Here is a 22427-nt window from a genome sequence, read left to right on the forward strand (position 1 = left end):
CATTCATCTATTTTTATCGTAAAAAACTGGAAAGATTTGCAAGCATTTTTAGACACGCAATTTAACAGCTCAAAAATCACGTGCCGAAAGGCATAATAGATTGAAATTAGAGCTGAAGCTTGCTGCAATTGAATCATAAAAGAAATGCTAAGCTAAAGAAATATTAAGAATATGACAAAAGCAAAAAAATATAATGAAAAAAGAAACGCCGCGTTGCATTGTATAGAACACAACAACAAAAAAATAGAAAAAACAACACAAACCAAATAATAAAAAAAACACAACAACAATAAGATATAACAAAAAACAACTACAACAATAAAATATAAAAAAAACAGAACAACAATAAAATATATAACAATACAGAACGGTAAAAAATAGTAAATAAAGCATAGGAAAAGCACAATAGACTTGAAATTTGAGGAAAGCAAAAACAAACGCGAAAAAATATTTAAACGTGACTTCCATTGTATTTGTTAGCAAGTCAAGAGCGAAGCGCATAAGGGCGGTAGTATGGGGAAAATTTTGAATTTTTTTATATTTCAAAAATAAGTAAGTAAGTGAAATTTAACTGGGAATAGGTATTTAAGCAAGAAGCTATGATAACCCAACACAGATGCACTTTTTAATGCATAAAATGGTATAACAAGATCTTTATCTCAATTTTGATAGGTCAGTTTGTACGGCAGCTATATCCTACAGTAACCCGATCTGAACAATTTCTTCGGAGAATATAGTGTTAAGTTTGGCAATACTTCATGCCGAATTTCGTGGAAGATATCTTGTCAGATAAAAAATTTTTTCATATAAGAACTTGATTTTAATCGATCAGTTTGTATGGCAGCTATATTATATAGATAGCCGATCTTAAAAATTTGTTCGGATATTTATAAGGCTCTTTTGGATAAAAGGTTGTGCCCGATTTCGTGAGGATATCTCGTTAAGCAAAAATGTTTTCCATACAAGAACTTGATTTTGATCCTTCAGGTTGTATGGCAGCTGTATGCTATGGCAGTCCGATCTAAACAATTTCTTCGGAGATTATAGCTTTGTTTTGGATAATAATTCATCCCAAATTTCATGAAGATATCTTGTCAAATAAAAATGTTTTCCATACAAGCACTTTATTCCGATCGTTAAGTTTGTATGCCAGCTATATTATATAGTGACCCGATATCAGCAATTCCGCCATATAAGCAGCTTCACGAGAGGAAAAGAAGGTGTGCAAAATTTCACAGCGATATCACAAAAATTAAGCCACTAGCCCGACTATACGTAAACAAAGGGAAGGACAAACACTCAGACGGATTTTGAAATATTTAATAAAAAAAGTATTATTTTTACAATTTGTAACCACATAAACTGTCAATTACTTAGAAGAAATGTCGAAAATTTCGAAAATACAGAATTTTAAAAAGTTATCTATTCTTAAGCCTCACATAGAGCACACAGAATTTCAAAAATGAACCTATATAAAACCCATATGAAGCGCAGCTTTGTAGTAAAATTAGTTAAATTAATAAAAATTGTATGACAATAAATTCAAACACCTACTCATCGCTTAATCGTAGCTCGAAATTGTTGTTGTATTGTGTCGTCATCTTTAGTGGTTGTACCACGCGTATACGAAATCTCTGCTGCCAACGTTGAAACTTTTGTCAAAGCAATAGAGCAAGTCTCATGGTATGGTAGAGTTTTTTTTGAAAGTTTTATGTCGAAGAATTTTCACAAAATTGTTTGATATAAGTAAATTAATTCTCGAAAGTTAATAGTTTTGAAATTTTACGAAGATTTTTGAGTGACGTAAGTATTTTTGTATTTTTGCACTAAGAAGAAGCCAACGTTTTTTACAACAATAATTTTTGGGAATATTTTCTGTTTATTTTTGGAACTCAGGTATTTTGAGATTTTTTGTTTATGAATGTTCTAGAAAACACTTGTTGTTTTGTAAAATTATATTAACTTCTTTATTCTTCCTCAATATTTAGCTCTTTACAGCTATTTCTCTCAACAAAACCGGGGGCTTCAATTGCGCTCAAAATCTATTGTATTTTTTATGAATATTTTTTCTTGCTTTTCGCAGCTTTTCAGGACGATTTCTATGGAGATTTTCGCTTGCTATCGCGCCGCGCTTTCCACCGTCTCGTGCGCGTTTGGGTGTTCGACTAAACTTCCAGCTGCAGCAACAACGTATTCACTGGCGCTTGACGAGCGCGCCCACAGCGCAAATTAAAAAAAAAAAACAAAAAAAATTAGCGCGGCGTCAAATTGCTGAATTAGTTGAAACGTTGGCGGCACGTATTGGTATTTCATAAAATTATTGTGCCACTACGCCGCTGACATTCACACCCGCCCTTCGTAGTGCTTTTCAAATAACTAAAATAGTTTTACAGTTCATTTGATTCAGTTTTTGTTTTTTGCGCTATTAAAGTTTATTGTTGTTGTCAAAGTTTACTCCTTCGTTGTAATTTCAAGCGCGTCTACTATTCGCACGTAACTCTCACACTAGCTGCTCCGGCCAAACTAACCGCCGAGCACTGAGATTTCCCGTATTTTGTATCCACATTTTTTCCATCACTTTGCGGGTTGCTGTTCTTTATTGTTTTCTTTTTTTGTGTGGGGAGATTTATTTTCACTTAGTTCGTTTTTTATTTAAATCTCTCTTTGGCATACGCGATCGTCGTTTATGCTTTTTTTAATTTGAGAGCGCATTTTTATCGCCTTCCTAGCGCGCTGCACAACAATTGGTCTACTCTTGCAGGCAGATCACTCAAATTGACGCTCACATGTGACAGCACACGAACGCTGAACGCAGTGCGGCGCTCAAGTGTCAGACAAAGCGTCAAAAAAAAGTCTGACAAAACGTCAAAGCGTCCGACAACACGCCAAACAAAGTGTCAGACAACGCGTCAAACAAAATGTCAGCCAGCGCGACTGATAACGGGTGTGTGTGTTCGACGTCGTCTCAAATCGTCGCTGGTTGCATGCAACGCTCGGCCGATTCATCCATCATCTTAGCGAGTGATCGCGCAATCATATGCCCTATGCCGTATTTCAAGTTATACGACTGCGACTTTCGAATGCAACCCTCCAATTAACGGTCGCTTCTTAGCAGCCGCCAACCACCCACGCAACCGAACTCGGCTCGCGCTTAACTTTGCCATCATCAACGGCGCTCGCCGTCACACTTTCCTCAGACGTTCTCACTTCTCATCATGGAGTATGCACTTTGTTGTTGTTGCTGCGGTTGTCATCCTCAGGTTTTCGCTTTTATTACGTGTAATGATTCCTTTTCATTGCAATTTATGGCTGTCGCTGATTTGATATTCATTGGTTTTGTCGTGTTTTGCGTGTTTGTTTGTTTGTTTGTCGCCTATGTTTACCGTTTATTTTTATTACTGTCATATTTTTATGCAGTCTTCTTTATTATTTGTTATTGTGGTTGTTGTTATTGTTGTTGTGGCTTTGCACTCAGTGTCATTTTAAGCTGCTGCTTCAATTACATGTGATTTGTCTTGTCGCCATTGTTGTTGGCGTTGTTGTTGTGCCCCTTTTTGGTCTCGTTGCTTCGGCAGCGATCTTGTCACCGCATAATCATCCTTCTATCCATCCATCCACTCATCGTGTAATCAGCACCTTCAAACATTGTTGCTTCTTCATTTTTAATATGATTTATACTTTGTTGATTGTTGGTGTTGTTGCATTGTTCTCAGTTTTATATTTGAAAATTGCTGCTTCTTCTACTGTGTGCTGATCTTTGAACGAATTCATTAAAAGTTGTCGTTAAGGCTTTATGTAATGCTTTCATTGACTTGATTTGTTGGTGTTGTTGGCGGTTTACTAAGAAAAGGGCTCAAGTCTAAAGTTCAAAAATTTCTTTACCTGTATATTTTTGAATATATGCGGTCATAGGGTGATAAATATTCGTTTCAAGTATAAATGTAGCATATAAAATGTTTAAAGGACTTGCAGCTCGGAACCGTAGTACTATTTTAGGTTATAGTTTTTATAAAATAGGTCAGAGGAGATCTACTGAAGAACAATTGTACTTAAGCTTCCTCTATATTAGCAATTTGAAGTCTTGGTCAGAACTTCAGGAATTTTTTTCTCAGGTGTGAAGGTGTGAGATTCAACATGTTTCAACCAAAGTCCAACTAAACCTCAATTATTAATTAAAAAAGCTCGAAATATTCACCCATCCCTTCCTGGGGTTAACTTTGACGACTTTGTCTAAGGACAACCTCAACAATTCTACACGTTGAACCACAGCCACAAGTCACACAGCGAATGTCTCAATCGATTTATTGAAAACCAACGACAATTAATGAACTTCTTACGAATATCGAACGTGAAATTGCGGCTGATTTATGCTTGAAAACTGTTGACAATTGGGTTCAGAGTCTGGACTTCTGCAAGCGTGCCAGTGGCTTTTGTTTTAAAAAAAAATTTTGTAGTGCTCTTAACCTGTTATGTAAGGGGCCCAATGAAATTCTCCAGTACTTCGATGAATTTGGAAACTAGTCAAGGAGAGCATGACCTCATTAGCAATAGCTTCAAGTTTCTTCTATATTAGACTTGAATGGGGGCTCGATCACAGCAGAATCGCCGGAAACTGAAAACCAATGAGCTTACTAGGAAGGGCATCCTTCTTACGTTCTGATGTTGAACCTTTGGACCACCAATGATCTCAGCAGGCGCTGGTCAACAACCAGTATTGGTGCGACTACGAAATCCTTCTCACTCAGAGTGAGCCGAAAGAGGTTCTGCGAATCACAATTGTTGGTGTTTTGACTGGACACTGTCCAATAGGTTTCTTTGCGATACGGCTAAAAATTCTGTCGTACGCTCTTTGCCAAAGCTGTTTGAAGAAAGGTGAGATTGAATCATCATGTCACTTCCTCCTCCTGTGCTGGGCTTTTCGGAGACTGAAATTGAAATATCTCAGTAGACACACCTTTCGAGAATCTAGGGAAAATGTGATTGAATTTGTGGTAAGGCTCAAAAATCTTCGTCAATCTAAGATCTGGTAAGTCCACCTATGGCAGTTTAAGGGTAACACAAATGACAAATATCTGTCCAACTGAAATCCATGGATTTTTGATCAATCCTACGCCCTAACCTAACTAACCTAACTTTATGCTTATTACACTTCGCATGATCTCAGATGGTCAATTCAAAATTTATTATTAGTTATTTAAAACGAAAAAGAACAACAAAAATCATATTTCATTTAGAAATATTGTAATTTTTACAACTTTCAAAAAATCGCAGAAGCGACCACTTTTTTGCCGCGACTGTAATTTCGACAACAGTAATTGCACTCAGAAATTCATGAGTTAACGCTCATAAAACTCATCTTTAACACGCTGAAAATGATAAAAGCGCACAATTGTCACGCAAAAAGTCAAACTGGCACGCCACACTCACCGACTAAGCGCCTCAATAACGTGAAAGTGTGCTTGAGTGGCAGCGACCGCAATAAAAAGCTGCGTTGCTGGCTACTCATTCTACCGTTGATTGATGGGAAGCGACATTTAACGGTAATTTTAAAATACAAATAAACAAAAAATTACGAGAAAAGCTTAAGCAATATTGCAACAAAAGCTTTAGCTGCGAAAAGCTCTAACTAGAAATAATAAAAGCTTAACTTGAAATAGTAATGTGGAGGCTTTGAGTAAACTCTGCATGTGTGTGTATGGACTCTGAGTATACTAAAGCGTTCACACAACGGTAATAAAGGGTCTTTGCGTATTTTGAAATATTTTCTATAAAATTTTCTTATTTATTTATTTAGCGTTCTACCAAAAAGTTACATACTTACATATATATTTGTATACACGCTCGTACATATTTAATTTGTCAATTTAATTTGATTAATATTTAATGCACGTGCAGTGAGGCATACTTCGGATAAGACAATTTTCGGTCATTTTCAAATAAATCCACACGAAAAACCCAACAACACAGCAAGTGGGTGATTATCTTGTGATTGTTGTTGTATTGTAAAAGGGACCTATTTTTTTAGGTTTTGTGTAGATGAGTTGAGTGTCCTTGAACAGTTCTTATGCCATCGATGAGCTAGTAAAGTGACAGAAATGCGAAAAAATCTCGACATTTAGAAGAGCACTTGTAATCCAATTGATTACATATCTGTCACTTATTTACTAAAGCAGCTTAGGGACAACGCTAAATGTGGCAGATACTGGAGAGAATTTTAGATGAAAGTGTGTGCCAACTAAATTAGAAATATAAGAACAAGTTGTTGATATTTGAAATGGTAAAGTGGTGAACTAGCAGTAGAGATACTGATATGAAACGTATTATTTTCAAAGTCTTACAGTATAAACTCCAAATTTTTGTTGAAAGAAAGCTATAATATCGCCACCTAAAATGCGAAACAATGTGTAATCAAAATCGAAATTCTGTTTTTTTATTGCTTACGATTCACTACATCATGTTACATATATGTAGCATAAAATTTTCAGCTCCACTTTCTGATATAACCAATATATTGGTTAGCCGAAAAATTCTTTTCGTGTTTTGTCAATTAACGTCGTTGGAATGGTATATTTCCAGTAATACCAATCACACTGTGTCATACCATATAGTGTTGGAAAGGTGAGTAAGCTTCATTTAAACAAAAAAGAAAATTAAATTTAGGAAAGTTGAAAAAAGTTACAGTGGTTCAAAAATGAGTGAAAATAATGAAAAAATTCGCTATATTTTTCAACTTTTGTAGCAAAAAGAGAAGTATGCCACGCAAACCACCAATGGAATTTGTACAGTTTACGGAGGTGTTGCTTTATCAGTTCGTGTAGCCCGTTTCCCGCTCGCTTGAGTTCTGGAAATTTCGATATGAAAGATGCAACTCGCTCTAGTCGACCTATCGTTGAAAAAGTCCATGAAATTATAAAAAAGATTGATCAGGACCATCACATAAGCAGCCATGACATCGCAAAGGAACTTAACATTCATCATCAAACGGTTTTGAACCATTTCAAAAAGGCTGGCTACAAAAAAAAGCTCAGTTTTTGGATACCACTTATGTAAATTTTCTATGAAAATTTTAATGGACCCAATTAACATCTGCGTTTCTTTGCTGAAACGAAATGAAATCGAACCATTTCTAAAGCAAATTGTAACAAGAGAAGAAAAGTGAATCAAATACGAAAATAATGTGCGAAAAAGATCATGATCCAAGCGTGGTGAAGGTAAACAAATGGTCGCAAAGCCAGGATTGACGCCTCGAAAGGTAATGCTGAGTGTTTGGTGGGATGGGAAAGGCATCATCCACTATGAGCTACTTCAGCCTGGTCCAACGATTGATTCTACATTTTACTGTCAATAACTGATGAGATTGAAGCAAGCAATTAAAAAAAAAACCGCCCAAAACTGATCAACAGAAAGGACTTCGTCTTCCATCAGGACAACGCTAGACCAAACACATCTTTGATGACTCGGCAAAAACTGGAAGAGCTTGACTGGGAAATTTTGATGCATCCACCATATAGCCCTGACCTTTCACTATCGGACTGCCATTTCTTTCGTTCAATGCAGAAGTCACTTAATAGAATTAAGTTGCCTTCAAGGGAAGCCTGTGAAAATTACTTGTCACAGTTTTTCGTCGAGAAACCAGACAAGCTTTACACTGATGGAATAATGTCCCTAGCGGAAAAATTGTGAAAAGTATTCGACCAAAATGGTATTTATTTGGTACATTTAAGCTCATTATAAATAAAAAAAAATTAGTTGAAGTTTGTTTAGAAATATGAAAGGACTATTTCGACTACCCAATATAAGATTTAAAGTGCTTAAAAATCTCGCTCATAGAATATCTATAGTAGTCTTAGGCGGTTTAAATATGCCTTAAAGGTGTATTAAGTACTAACATAGACTTACTAACATAGCAGTGTGGTCATTATCAATTCTTTTTGAAACAGTTTGAGCGCAAATATCGCCTATTCTTTGTGTGGCTTTTGTAAGAAAAACTTCAGTTACTCTGGAACTTATTGCAATACACTGACGAGTTTACTCCTCCACCAGAATTAATATTTAAGTTTGCTACGATATGATCAGCGTGCTGAGCTGAGTCGATTTAACTATGTCTGTCTGTAAAAACGCGAACCAGTCTCTCAGTTTTTGAGACATCAATTTGAAATTTTGAACACATAGTTTCTTCACTAAAAAGCAGCTCATTTGACAGAACCGTTGATATTGGATTATAGCACATAGTGATTGATCAAACTCAAGTCCCAGTATGGACATAGTACCTTTACGAAATTTTACTCAAATTATTGCTCAAGGCAACGTTGAAATCTGAGAAAAAATTATTTAGATCTTACTGATACAGCATAAGCTGCCAATCAAACCAACCGATCAAAACCAAAATATAAATTTCTTTCTACCCTTTTATGCTATAAAAATAGTCAAGGGAAGGGTATTATTGCTCCAGTGCAGCTGAAGATAACGTGTTTCTTGTCTTATTTGCTCTCCTCGTGCAATATTTTCCACGGTGCCATGAATCAGCTGAGTTAAGAAACCTCTCTCTTGTTTCCGTTGAAATTCTTGTTATTCCGAGTCACATAACGCTCAAAAAAAGTATAAACGATCAAACCTGACTAAAAATTACAAAACTTTCCGAGCTTAAGGTATTGAATTAATGATTATTGTAAATCCAATTGTTTCGTTGTGCCACTGCATTAGATACGTACGTAAAGTTTATTTAAGAATTAATTACTTGTTCGGGGATTTTAAAGTTTATAGGAATGTTTATGACGTTACTCTGTTCTTTTATGATCGCGCACGTGTATTTTACAAAAGAGAGTGCGCAGTTGAGTTGTAAAAATTCGCAAAAAGCATTGAAAATGTGTAAAGTATGTACCTATATATCTAGTTACAAAATGACAAATGATTTGTTTGCAAATATAATTGAATATTCAATTAATCACTGACGTGCTCGAGCATTGCAAAATCGCCCACAGTCGTTGAGAATAAAGGAAAATTCTTCGTGACCGGTCTTAAAGCTGCACCCATAAAAGTTGTTTAGTACTTTTATAACAAAAAAATGGTTTTAAGTGTTCATAAAAGTTACGTTATTATACTAATGCTAAGTAGTTAATAATTGTATAATATTTATTACTTTTCTACTTCATTTGTTTAGGCAAATATGATTATATTTTCACAAAAGTAATTTGAGCAGTTTACTTTAGACCTAAACAAAGAAACAGTCATTTGAGACAATTGTTGGAAAATTAATAAAAAATATTAGTTGTTCTAAAGAAGCAATGCCTTTACTAATTTTAAGCAAGCGTTGCTTAGAATTAATTATAGTTTTCAGGTTGTTCATTATTGTTATGATAAAATCATTTTTGAATAGTAAGAGAGTCACAACAACAAAGCGGCTGGGACGAAAAACTGATAAGGAGCATCAGCTTCTTTGTAGAATATGGTCGAAGTAAAGCATGTCCGATGATTGGCCCATGAAATGAGGATCGACACACTACCTCTTCATCGATTTTAAAACTGCTTTTGACAGCGCGAAAAGGAGCCACTAAGTTCGAATTTGGTATCGCCGCAAAACTAATACGGCTGTGTAAGCTGACGTTGAACAATACAAAACGCTCTGTCAATATCAGGAAGGGCCTCTCCGTACTGTTCGATACCAAATAACGTTTCAGACAAGATGAGTCCCTAACATGAGACTTCTTCAATCACTGGAGAAACTAATTCAAGCTGCAGAACTAAATAGAGAAGGTACCATATTTTAGACATAGACACATTCAGCCCAGGCCAACATGGGTCAAGCCAACATATTATAAGTACATGAGAAATTAAATAAAAATATGGTGGATGGCACTAACGAAAAAATACCGTTTTAAACCCCTGACTGACTGTAAGGCTCTGGAATTATCTCGAGATCCAACCAATACACATTCAAGTTAGGCATGAAGTAATGCATATGGCTAGCCGACCCATGATTGTATGCCATTGGAGCCAGGCAAGTTGTCACTACGGGCATCACAACCAACCTTTTTAATGAAGTTGGGCTAAGCTGCGACCGAATAAAGGGGGGAAATTAAATAAATAGTTTTAATTCCATAGTAGAGAAGATTGGAGCAATGGTACAGTGATCGATAGTTCCAAAGGCGTAATCTACATATTCACTGGCGGATCAAAGAGTGGAACATGCTTCTTCTGAGTATAGCCACACGACAATTGAGGCTATCCGTAGCGTCAATATTAAGTCTCATTGTGTTAGGTTATGTAAGCAGGCAATAACTAGACTTTCAATAGGTAACTTGGTTAATATCATCTGGGTACCCAGTCATATATGAAAGGAAATGGAAAAATATACGAGTTTTCCTGCTCGGAAGCAGCTGAGAACACAATTTGCGTGAACTGTCCCAGAGCTTTCAGCTAATTCAAGGGTTTTTTGAAGCAACCATTTTTGAATGACCATCTCAGGTCTTGCAACAAAAGCAAAACAGGGCTTACCACAAAGTTACTTTGGGAAAGTATTGATGGTGAAAGGCCAAAAAGCTGCTACTGGTCAGCAAAAGGCAAAGTGACATTGTTAAAGTTCTCATAGGGCATCTGCCGTTAAGATCGCACATTTAGAAAACGGTAAAAGTGGATTTGGCAGAATGTAGAGCATACGTGGAGGATGGTTAGACGCTGGAACATAATCTATGCGAATGCCCAGTCTTCGGCCGGTTGAGAGAGTACTTAATTCACGGCTCACAATGCTCCAACTTAAGAGACATCGGGTAGCTGGTGTGGAAATGTATCAGATTTTTACCGATTCCACCGAGTTATAGGATTGGGCTGAAATTGGTTACCAATCGGGAGCATAATGAGCCCAATAATGGGTTAAGTGCGGCTGCACTATTAGGCAGTAAATTCACCTTGGCGTCCAAGAGCTTAGCTCACGAGCAACAAGTGACTCATTAGTCTCCCATCGATAGTTGAAGATTACAAAAGCAATCTTTCCTTTGAATATGTCTGTCTCCCACCTGGCCTAAAAGCACGTTCAACGAGTTCGCGGCAAACCCAATTATAACCGTCGAGTCCTAATACAAAAACACAACCGTTAAAACAAAATGATATGCAAAAAAATTCCATTTCATTCACTACAATAAAGGTTTATTGTTTTTTAAGTACAAATTGTTTAGAACACACATACTCACACACACACACAAGCAAATGAAGGGCGAGAATAGCAATCGATGGAATGGTGTAACCACCTAAGGCTATTGCAACAGCATTAATAGTGCAAACAACTAAATAAGACATCAACGGCGGGCACAACAACAACAACAACAGCAATAGCAGTAGCGATAATAACAATAACAAATATGACAACAACAACGACAACATGATCAACAACAATAAAATACGCCATCAACTGTCATATCAAGTTCATAAACTAATAAACCAGCAGCGTTATGAAAGCAAACCGAACGCCACAAGCAACAACAACTACAGCATGGCAGCGTGTGTGTGTGAAATGAATTGCGCGCCAACAACAAATTAATAGACGCAAATAGAAGACAATAATGACAATTACACTAATGAAATCAACTCAAATGCAACGCTTGCAACTTAAGCACAACAACAAACAAACCCTCTGTATGTATGTATGTATGTATGTAAGCGGCAGGAAGGAATTACAAAAAGAAGAAAAAGAACAAGAAAAAACGTTAACTTCGGTTGCACCGAAAGCTAAATACCCTTCACAGGTGCATTTGGGTTAGTAACTATGCTATAGTTAACCGATCTGAACAATTTCTTCGGAGATTACATTGTTGCCTTAGAAAATAACATGTACCAAATTTCGTGAAGATACATTGTCAAATGTGAGAGTTTTCCATACAAGAACTTGATTCCGATCGTTCAGTTTGTATGGTAGCGATATGTTATAGTGGTCCGATATCGGCAGTTCCGACAAATGAGCAGCTTCTTGAAGAGAAAATGACGTTTGCAAAATTTCAAAACGATATCTTAAAAACTGAGAGACTAGTTCGTATATATACAGACAGACGGACAGATGGACAGACATACGGACATGACTAAATCGACTCAGCTCGGCATACTGGTCATTTATATATGTATGTATATCCTTTATAGGGTCTCCGACTCTTCCTTTTGGGTGTTACAAACTATGTGACAAACTTAATATACCCTTTCAGGGTATAATAAATGCAATGTAGAAATGGCAAAACAACAACAAGTTGTTGTAAGAGCGCACTTACATATAACTCGTTAACGGCTGACATTTGGAAGCGCCAGCAAATAAGCATTTTCATCAGCGAATGGCGGCAATTGTTGTTGTTGTTGTTGTGTAAACAAACACCTTCACACTTGCACATGTGTGTGTTTGTATGTACATCTATACCGTTTACTTACTCGTAAATGTTTAAACAAGCAATATGAGCTTTAGTGCCCATTTCCCTTCCGCTTTTCTTTGCCTTCCCCTTTTTACTTATACCTCACACAAGCTCCCACACACACTCATTTTCATACCTCGCACACTTTTCACCGTCCATCTCGTTGTAATTGCCTGCCTACCCTTTCACTATCAAAGCGACGCAGCGTTGCAGCAGCAAAGTTGGCAACGGCCATTGTTCTGCTTTGTTGCAAATCGCTCGCACGTTGCATGTTGCACATTGACAAGCGCAACAATTTATTTTCGCTTCGTCGCGTTCAAACTGTCATTTATGTTGACAACCGTAACACGAGCTGTGGCGTGTTGGGGTGTGTCGCTGGTGAGTGCGGTTGTCACGAGTCGCAACAATAACAACAAGAACGGCTGAGCTGATAGCAGAACCCGTACTGATGGGTGGCACTCAAGCTCTTTTTTATTAGACTATATTTGAACATACATATAGATATAAATGTATAGGTATGCATACATACATATGTATGAGGTTTACGACTGAGCCGGAAAATTCGTCAATATTGATGGACGAAGTGAAGTGACAAGCTCTGGAAGGTGTGGCAATGAAAATTGCTCATAACAGCGTTTGCGATGTGATTTCATTCGAGGTAAGCATTGATGCCCAGCCATTCAAATCGCTGTAGTCGGTGGAGTTTAATGTCAATGGCGGCGAAGAACTGACAAAAAGCATGCATCAGTCGAATATGGTTAGACGAAAGCATGCCCGACGATAGGAACTTAAGTGTGCTCTGCCCAATCTGCGCCAACTAGCGTGGAATAAGTCTCCTCAACATCGCATTTAAGGCTCTATCGAGCGTACTGTGTAAAACATTAATGCCTACCGTTGAAAAACTGATCGAACCTTATAAGTGTAGCTTCAGGCCAAGAAAATCAACAACTGCCCGATATTCAGCATACGCCAAATCTTGGAAAAGACCTGTAAAAAGCTGGGTAAACTGACGTTCAGCAAAACCAAAAGTTCCGTCAGAATTCGGAAGGCTCTTTCCGAGTCGTTCAAAACCAAACGAGGTTTCAGGCAAGGCGACTTCCTATCGTGCAACTTCATCAATCTTCAAGTGGATCTGGCAGTGAAAGAGGGTAAGACGAAATATTTCCTGCCATCAAACAAACAGTCGTCGCACTCGCGACCTGGCTCCCATGTCACTTTCGGAAATCATAACTTTGCACTCGTAGATAATTTCGTCTATTTTGGAAACCTCGAAATCCAACGCTGAATAACTCTTGCCAACTGGTGCTATTTCGGACTGAGTAGCCAATTGAGAAGTAAAGTCTTCTCTCGACGAAAACAGACTAAACTCTAGAAGAATCTCATTATCCCCGTACTGCTATACGGTGGAGAGGCATGAACGATGACAACATCTAATGAGTCGGCGTTGCGAGTTTCCGGGAGAAAGGTTCTGCAGAAGATTTATTATCCTTTGCGCATTGGCGACGGCGAATACCGCAGTCGCTGGAACGATGACGATAAGACGACATTGACATAGTTCAGAGATTTAAAAGATTGTGGATACGCTGGCTAAATCATGTCGTCGGAATGGATGAAAACACTCCAGCTCTGAGAGTATTCGACGCAGTACCCGCCAGGGGAAGCAGAGGAAGAATAAGAAAAAGACAAGATAGAGAAGGACCTGGCTACATTTGGAATCTCCGATTGGCGCCAAAAAATTAAAAGGAAGAACGACAGCGGGAAGAGATTTCACCGGCAAAGCACAAAGAACAAAACTAAAGAGATCTTGTGCTTCTAAACAAGATCTTGTAAGAAAATGTTTGAAAAACTAACAAAACAAACAAGATATTTTGCAATAAGCTTCTTAATGAATAATGCCAGTGAAATTTTAGATGAATTTTCTCTCTTGAATTTATCGAAAATTTCAATCTTCTCCCAATACCCCTTTTGATATCAAACTAAACTTCTCAGCTGCTTAAAGCTGCATAAACCTCAAGAACATTGAAAAATCTTGTACACTTCAATATTAATAATTCACAGAAACCACAATAACCTACGCACAATTCGACGAAAATAATTCATATAAAAGTTATATGTTCAGTATAATTGAATGTTAGGGTGGCACTTAAATGTAATCGAAAGAAAATGTTACATCTTTTTACAAAAAATTTTGGCTCCAAATCGGCTTAGGTTTCACTCAAATCACTTACTTTTAACATACACATTTAATTTTTATAATATAAGGACCACCTTAATATACATATATGTACATATATATATATATATGTACCAAGTTTGTAAGTATGCGCATAGCAGAATATGCTTTAAGTGCGTGGTAAATGTCTGAAAGCCTTTTAAGTACCAAGGGTACATATTTAATAATAAGAAGGAGAATTTTCATAGATTGTCACGAATGTGCATAGATATGTACCCTGTAGGAAAAATAAATGCCAAATTACGTAAATGATAATTGGAAATTTCAACGGATCATTTATATGAATATTGATAAAAATAGGGTATTTTACAGAGAAAGTCTCTGCAAAAACTTTTGAGTTATATCAAATGAGTCTATCTGGTAGCGACTCAAACCGGAAGTATGGGGCTGACAGATCGAGAAGACTGCAAGAAATGTCTAGAGCACGGCACCGGGAAACAATGGAGCATCTCTTGTGCACTTGTCCCGGACAAGACTAGTCTGTAGTGAGGCCACAGAGTCTGTTAAAATTCGCGTCCTAAAGGATGACTATTTCTCTTGGACCTAGGAACTGAACTCCAACCGGTAACGCCAAGAACCAAAACTGGTCTATGCGTGGCTTATTGGCAAACCAGATTTACCTAGCCTAACCTATGCCAAATCAATAATTTCTCATAATACGATGATCAAAAACTAAAATGAATTTATTCTTCGAAATCAATTTCAACGCCATCAAAGTAATTCCCCTCTCCGATAAAACGCACTTTTGCCAACGCTTTCAATTTCAGTCCTGTAATTTTTCGGAATCTTTTTTCCGATGTAGCCTTCAAGACCTTCTTCGAATCGGTTTTTATCTTCACAATTATGCCAAAACGGCACCCCATCATTAGTCTTTTGAGTTTTCTATTCAGCCAGAAGTCGTAAGCAGCCAAATCAGGCGAATATGACGGTTGCGTAAAGATATAAGTCGAGTTTTTCCCTCTAAAGAAAACCAATGGAGTATGGTACTCGTACGGTGCAATATCGTAATGAAGGCACCGGTCGAAACTTGAGACGTTCAAGTACCATAATCAAGATCTCTAATTGTCAATTGATGATTTTCGAGCACCCAATCTTTGATTTTTTGGACAAAGCCCTCGTCGGTAGATGTTGATGGTCGTCTAGAACATCCTTAACGCGCTCTCGGCTCGCTTTGAACTCACTGTACCACTTATAAATGTTTTTTCTTGTGCCATATGATACGTATACATATGTACATCAATAAGTGTCTTCGTTAATTTTCCTACAGTGCACTAAAAATTACTTAGCGGGCACTTTCAAAGTTTTGTAAATGCTGTCATGTCCTCAAATGTTTACTTATATTAAAACTCATTTACTTTTATGTATGTATTTGTGTAAAATTTTATATGATTTTGTAAAATCTGACAAGCTTCATGCTTACTTGTCAGCCTACCACAAGCTTGTGGCAAGTTCTGGTGGCTGTGAAAGCGAAATTAAAGCCGCAAGCGTTAGCGAAAACTGTTGTTAAAACTTTAGACATTGATTTTGGACATACACATTTACATGCATATGTGTGTAGATGTAAAATGGCGTTTTTTTAATTTTTAATGGCAAGTAGTACTTGCCTAAGACCATCTGATAATTTGGCATATATGAATGAATAATAATAGAAATTTGATCTATAAGGTAGGAAAAACATATATCTAGGTCGAAGTAAACTAAGTACAACATTAAAGCTCTCAGCAAGCTTGAGCTGTTAGTATGCACGTAACCTATATTTGTTATGAGCAATTTAAGCTGACTCCATACCTTCGTCTCCACAACATTCGTCCTTACACACACATACATAATTTGCGGCGAGGTGCTCCCTGCGGCACTTGCACGTGCAAGCTTACACACACGCGTACATCTCTGTATAAGAATGTCCCGAAGTGACACTCCTTAGACGTTCGCTTAGCATGTGTGTATATGAATATATGCATGACCTAGTCACTTAGTTATGCAGATGGCGGGTCAAAAAGGTCAAGCCGGCAGTGAACTTCTTAGCCTAGCAACCAATTTATCCGCTTATTGGGGTTATGCTTTACTTTGTTGGTGTAGCAAATGCATGCAAAAAGTAACGTTATGAGCTCGAGTGAAGCAAATATGAATTTTTACGAAACTTTGTCGGCGAACGTAATGGACGGGATGCCATGAAAATGAATAGCAAAAAAGAATAGCAAAGTTATAAATAAAGATGAAATGCTAGACGGTTAATATTTTATAACTGGATTATAACTTTTATAACTGGAGAGAACAGCAGGGAGAAGTTATTTTCGGACGATGGATTTTGCTTAAAACTTTTTGAGTTAATTAATTAAAAAGAAAATATGAATAAAAAGTATTAGAATTCAAAACTTAATATGCTGAGTGGACGAAAAAAAATAAAATCAAGGTCACTTCGCAGTGCAAACAATTCATATTTACAGAAATATGTATATCTTAAAAGTTAGAATTTATGGTCAGACGCTGTTTTGGTGGAAGAAAATAACAAAAAACAAGTACGAAAGAAGTAAGTTCTGGTGTAGCCGAACATTTTATGGTCTTGCAACATTCAAGAATCAGTCAGGGAAATTCCTTCAGATGTTGGCAACATTGTATTCAAATATGGGAGTTGAGGGTAGTATCGACCCGATTTGATCTATTTTGGGTTTCATTAAGGTCCCTCATATACTATTACCAATCTCTATGAAGCCGGACGTTCGAAAATCCTGATATTATATAGGGGCTAGATCAAGTTTTCACCCGATTTTATCCATTTTAGACACTGAGATACGCAGTTATTTATAAAACACGCTCTCTCAGTTTCATTGAGAAACTTCACTTGTTGGCGAATATCTGCGGTATAAAGTCACCTCGAAGTTCGAAAATCGTTGTATTAGGTATATGAAAGCTAAGGAAGTATAGACACGATTCAATCCGTTTGTAACACACAGACATACAATTATCAGAAAAGGTTTCTGTCTGAATTTAAATTGTATTTCTCTCACATTGACCGATATTTTCGGTAAAAAGTTAGCTATAAGTACGGGGGTCGACTTATTCGGTACCTAGGGGCTTGAACAGTTTTGGACAATAAGATTGGGAGAATTTTCGGTCATAAGGCACTATTCCGAAAAATTTTCATCTAGCTATTTGGTGCTTTATTTATACTTAAGAATGTGAAAGAATCAGATGGAATTTAAAATTGCGTTATATAGAAAGTAGGCATGGTTGTAATCCGATTTCCGCCATTTTCACACTATGAGTTACGTATATTAGGAGGATATTACATATCAAATTTTGTTGAAATTGTTAGAGCAGCTCCCGAGTTCAGTTGGGTGGTGCCGCGCCTATCATTCATTTTTTATCCCGGCTTCCTACAAAGCACTCTTATATCATCTCGGGAATAAAATTTTATGTCTCTGGTGTATTTAGTTAATATTTTTCACACTTTTATGAGTTTAAAAAAACCGTTATATGGAGAGCAAGCGGGGTTCACATTCGGTATCACCTATTTTCACACTGTCGATAGTGGTTTGGAATATTTGTACATTAAACCTATTATGGGGCGTGGTCATGCTCACTTCTTCAAAATGTTTAGCCCATATGTGCTACTTCGAACCCATATATCTAACTCGATTATGTTTAGGCGATACAAACAACCGTTAGGTAAACAAAACTATTATACTCTGTAGCAACATGTTGCAAGAGTATAATTACATATATTCAATCAAAAAGAAGGAGTAATGTGGAAAAAATTCCAATAAAAGCCAATTCTGTGATACCGGAATTGACCCAGAATTTATTCGGCCAAGGTGTGTTACTTCGACGTTCTAAAGCTGTTTGGATCGGTAAGTATTAAGTGTATGTAAGGCGCTAAGGCACACAAATATCACCACGCTTTCAGCAACAACAAATCAAATTTAGAAATAAAATATCCTCCCGAAAAACAACAACAATTTCACGCACCCCTTTTAGTATGCATATCACGCAAATAATTAAATGAAGATTTATTTCATGCGAAAACGTGTGCTCCAAAAACAAACAAAAACAAATTGTCATTTTAGCACAAATAATCATCAAGGTTATTCAAGGACATTGTCTTAATTACCAGCAAGCACGGCATCAAAGAGGAACTGCTTAAAGAAACACTGAAACACAAAGTCATTTTATGACCTTGACTGACTTCAACACCAGCTGACACACACATAAAAATATGCTACGAAAATTTAAACAACAAAAATCTGGTCACATTTGCATAAACGCGAAAAGAGAGCGCTTTAAGTAATCAGCAGCAGCAGCCAACCAATTTTAACCCGCTTCAAATCAATATCTTGGCAAAAAAACTATCACTTCATGTCTAGTAATTAAGGCAGTCATTTTCCGATTCATCACTTGCTGCCAGATGCCTTACATAATTACATGGTTATATGCATAAGCAAGTGCGTCTTTGTGTTTTTGACTGCAATAATCATTACTAATTGGACATCACTCATACGCCATGTCAGCTCCATAAATACGTTTCTGTTATAAACAATAAATGCGTGTGTGTGTGTATGTGTGCACTAGACACACCCCAACCTAAGTGTCTGTAGCAGCTTTAGCTCTTTTAATTGCAATTACAACAATTGCTGACTTAATTAGGTGCGCACACATGCACATAACAGTTAATTTAGTAACTGATTTACATACTATGCGCATATACAGATGATAACACATATATAGATTTCTTATATGTGACTGAAAATAGCAAGAAAATTAGGTCGACACGCGCTCGGAAATTGAGCAAAACTTAGTCCTTGAGTCAAGTGTCAAGCATATGTTTGTTGCTTCAATGAATGAGTGGCTTTAATGGAAGATACGTTGAAGGGTGAGTGAAGCGGAGTAATGGTAGGAATACTAGTATTTAGCGTGATATTCCAAAATGCTGTCAAAATGAAGTTAATTAACTAAATTATTGAAATTATACTTTGAGCTCGTCAAATTTCTTCGCGTATTTACTTTTTGTATTACTTAAAAATACATATATCGATTATATCATTAGTTTGGGCAGTAAAATAGAGGTTACACTTATGAGATTTCCCTAAATGTAGAGAGGATTGTTTTAAGAGAAAATTACTAAAAACGAAAAAATCATTGCCTACAATCAGGCGCATTTTACATGATATCTTATCCGAGACACATTCCTTTTTCAGCGACAGTAAAAAGATAATTTCATAAAAATAAAAAAAGGTAAAAATAAGATAACCCCCGATTTAAGTAATTATTTTATTTTATTATGATGACTTGATTTTTTAAGAGTAGAAAATTAACTAAAAACTCACAAATCATTGCTTACAATCAGGCGCATTTTACATGATATCTTATCCCAGACACATACCTTTTTCAGCGCTAGTAAAAATGAAAAGCTAATTTCAAGATAAAAGAAAAAGAGTGTTTATAAGATAAAACCCGATTTAAACAATAATTATGTTTAATAAGTAACAGACAGTAGACAGCCGAAGGATTTTTTACTCGACTTGCGCTCCTGCTCTCTGAAAGCACTCGTTAGCAACTCAGTATTAGGGAATTATGGGATGGAATTTCAAGCTCCTTACCTACAGCTGCAAACGCAACCATTGGTTTTCGGAAAGGCAAAAGAACAGCTGGTACGATGAAGAGTACCGTGAAGAGAAAACAGTTTGGCTACCTCGGAACGTTACAACACGTGCGAGATGGGATTGACACGGAGATTTAAAGAGGGAAGCGAGGCGCATTTGAAGACAAAAATAAGAGAAGTCGAAATGCGTGAGTATGAAAAGCTTGACAAGCTGGCCGTTAGAGGCAATGCTCGAAATTCTACGAAAAGATGCGGCGACTAACAGAAGGTTTCAAGACCGGAGCATACTCTTATAGAACCCGCAGAGGTGAAATTGCGGGCCTCATGGCATGAGACACTGCATGAGGTATCATCAAAGAGGCCACAGATTCTCATATTCTAAGTAGCGGTAGTTAGTTTGGCTTAATTACGGACAAAAGCTGGTTTATACGGTGGTCTTTAGCCGATCAGAATAACCTAACCTAACCTTATCTATTTTTAAAGGTATTGAAATACATGAAATTTTATTATTTTTCCAAAATTATGTCATATAGCTACCTATTACCAGCAAGCAACAAAGAAATACGATTTTTCTAAAAATAGCAAAATCCTTGCCGAGTCAGCAGACCAAGTGCAAGAAGCCGACAGACATTATATATTTTCACACCAGAAAGTGATAAGTGCACTTATATATATGTATATATATATATTAATATAAAGCAGATGTTGAGTGCGTGGCACTAAAAATAGCTTTCACCATGAAATAAGCATATAGACATACAGACAAATAACCACATATAAACATTGCACATAAATAAAGTCTGTAATGTCTTCATAAGTAGAAAGCAAAGAATGCAAGTCGGAAAAATATGACCAAGCATAAACTAAAAGAGTAGTGCACAACACCAAGACAATATTATAAGACCAAAGCATCGTTTATAAAAAACAAGTCGGCGAAAGCGTCTGCATAAACTTAAATTGCTCCGTAAATGCGAGGAAGTTCAAAGTTAATCGCCATGTAATGGCAAGTAAATGCCTGCATGACCTTGCATATTACTGGCGCATATATAAAATATTTTATTACATTCATTACCCGTATGTCTACATTTAGTTGATGGCTTCTTACATGCCTCACACATTGAATCTATTATAGAAGAGGAAATTACATGTTACGCATACGCCATGGAGTACGGAAGTGCGTGGGCCGTGCGCTGATTATTTATGTCAACGCATCAAGTTCAGGCGGTAAAATAAAGGTACTTAATTTCTTGCTATAGCCTACACGCACATTTAGAGTGATGGTTGAGGAAATGAATGTCAATTATTGTTGGTTTTTTTTTGCTTGATGATCTTTCAAGGAAATTGAGTGTTTTGGAAGTGCCTTCTGCAAACGTTTTTTTGTTTGTGAAGGGTATTCTATCATCGGTGCCTTCGGTTATTTAACGTTATTTCTTATTTTTAATAATTTTTAGTTATTAAGAGTATTTAAAGAAGAAACAAATGTAAGTTTTAGCTTAAACTAAGTGCTTCCAATGGCTTCTTTATATGATAAATACTCAAATACATCCTTCTTAGCAGAATTTTCCACAAAACCGTTGTTGTTGTACGCTACTTCAACTAGAACTCAGCCGTTATTTATAAGCAGCCGGCACATACAAATACACAAGCAAACCATTTCGGAAGCAAGTTACGAAAATAAATAACCTTTGCTGCACGAATTAATGACGCGTGTATAGTTTAAATAATTTAAATTCATCATGCGTACGGATGGAAAATATCTATAAGCAAAGGAATAAATTGTGTGATTTATATATAGTATACAATATATGTATAAATACATGTGACGGAGCAGATGTGATGGGCGGTCATGTGAGGCAGGGTCAACTACAAACACAAGCACAAAGAAAAAATAAGTATAAATCACAATACTAAAATGGAAGACATAAAAAAACATGAGGAATAGAAACGAGAAAAATGTATATCTATAAATATAAAAAACAGACAAGAAAAACCGTTAACTTTAGTTTTGTAGAAGCTATGTATAATACCCTTCACAATACAAAAGATTACTTAGAAGAACTTGATTTTTATCGTTCAGTTTGTATGGCAGCTATATGCTATAGTGTTTCTATCTGAACAATTTCTTCAGAGATTGCAGCATTGCCTTAGAGAATAACACCTGCCTAATTTAGTGGAGATCTCTCGTCAAAAGAAAAAGTTTTCCATACGA

The 22427-nt window shown here is 36.6% G+C and overlaps 1 protein-coding gene across 2 annotated transcripts in view; it reads right to left on the reverse strand.

The window, feature by feature from the left end:
* The window catches only part of LOC120767364 (P protein), a 50809-nt gene that overhangs the window by 23221 nt on the left and 5161 nt on the right, over window positions 1-22427 (reverse strand). Inside the window, exon 1 of one of the 2 annotated variants that reach the window (XM_040093337.1) lies at window positions 1555-2529. The exons of the other annotated variant lie outside the window; for it this stretch is intronic. Coding sequence (XP_039949271.1) covers window positions 1555-1601 — 47 coding nt within the window. The 5' untranslated portion in view covers window positions 1602-2529. Of the gene's footprint in view, window positions 1-1554; window positions 2530-22427 lie in introns of those variants that run through there. 2 annotated transcript variants of the gene reach the window in all.

This window comes from Bactrocera tryoni, chromosome 2, assembly GCF_016617805.1.
Source record: "Bactrocera tryoni isolate S06 chromosome 2, CSIRO_BtryS06_freeze2, whole genome shotgun sequence".
NCBI classification, from domain to species: Eukaryota; Metazoa; Arthropoda; class Insecta; order Diptera; family Tephritidae; genus Bactrocera; species Bactrocera tryoni.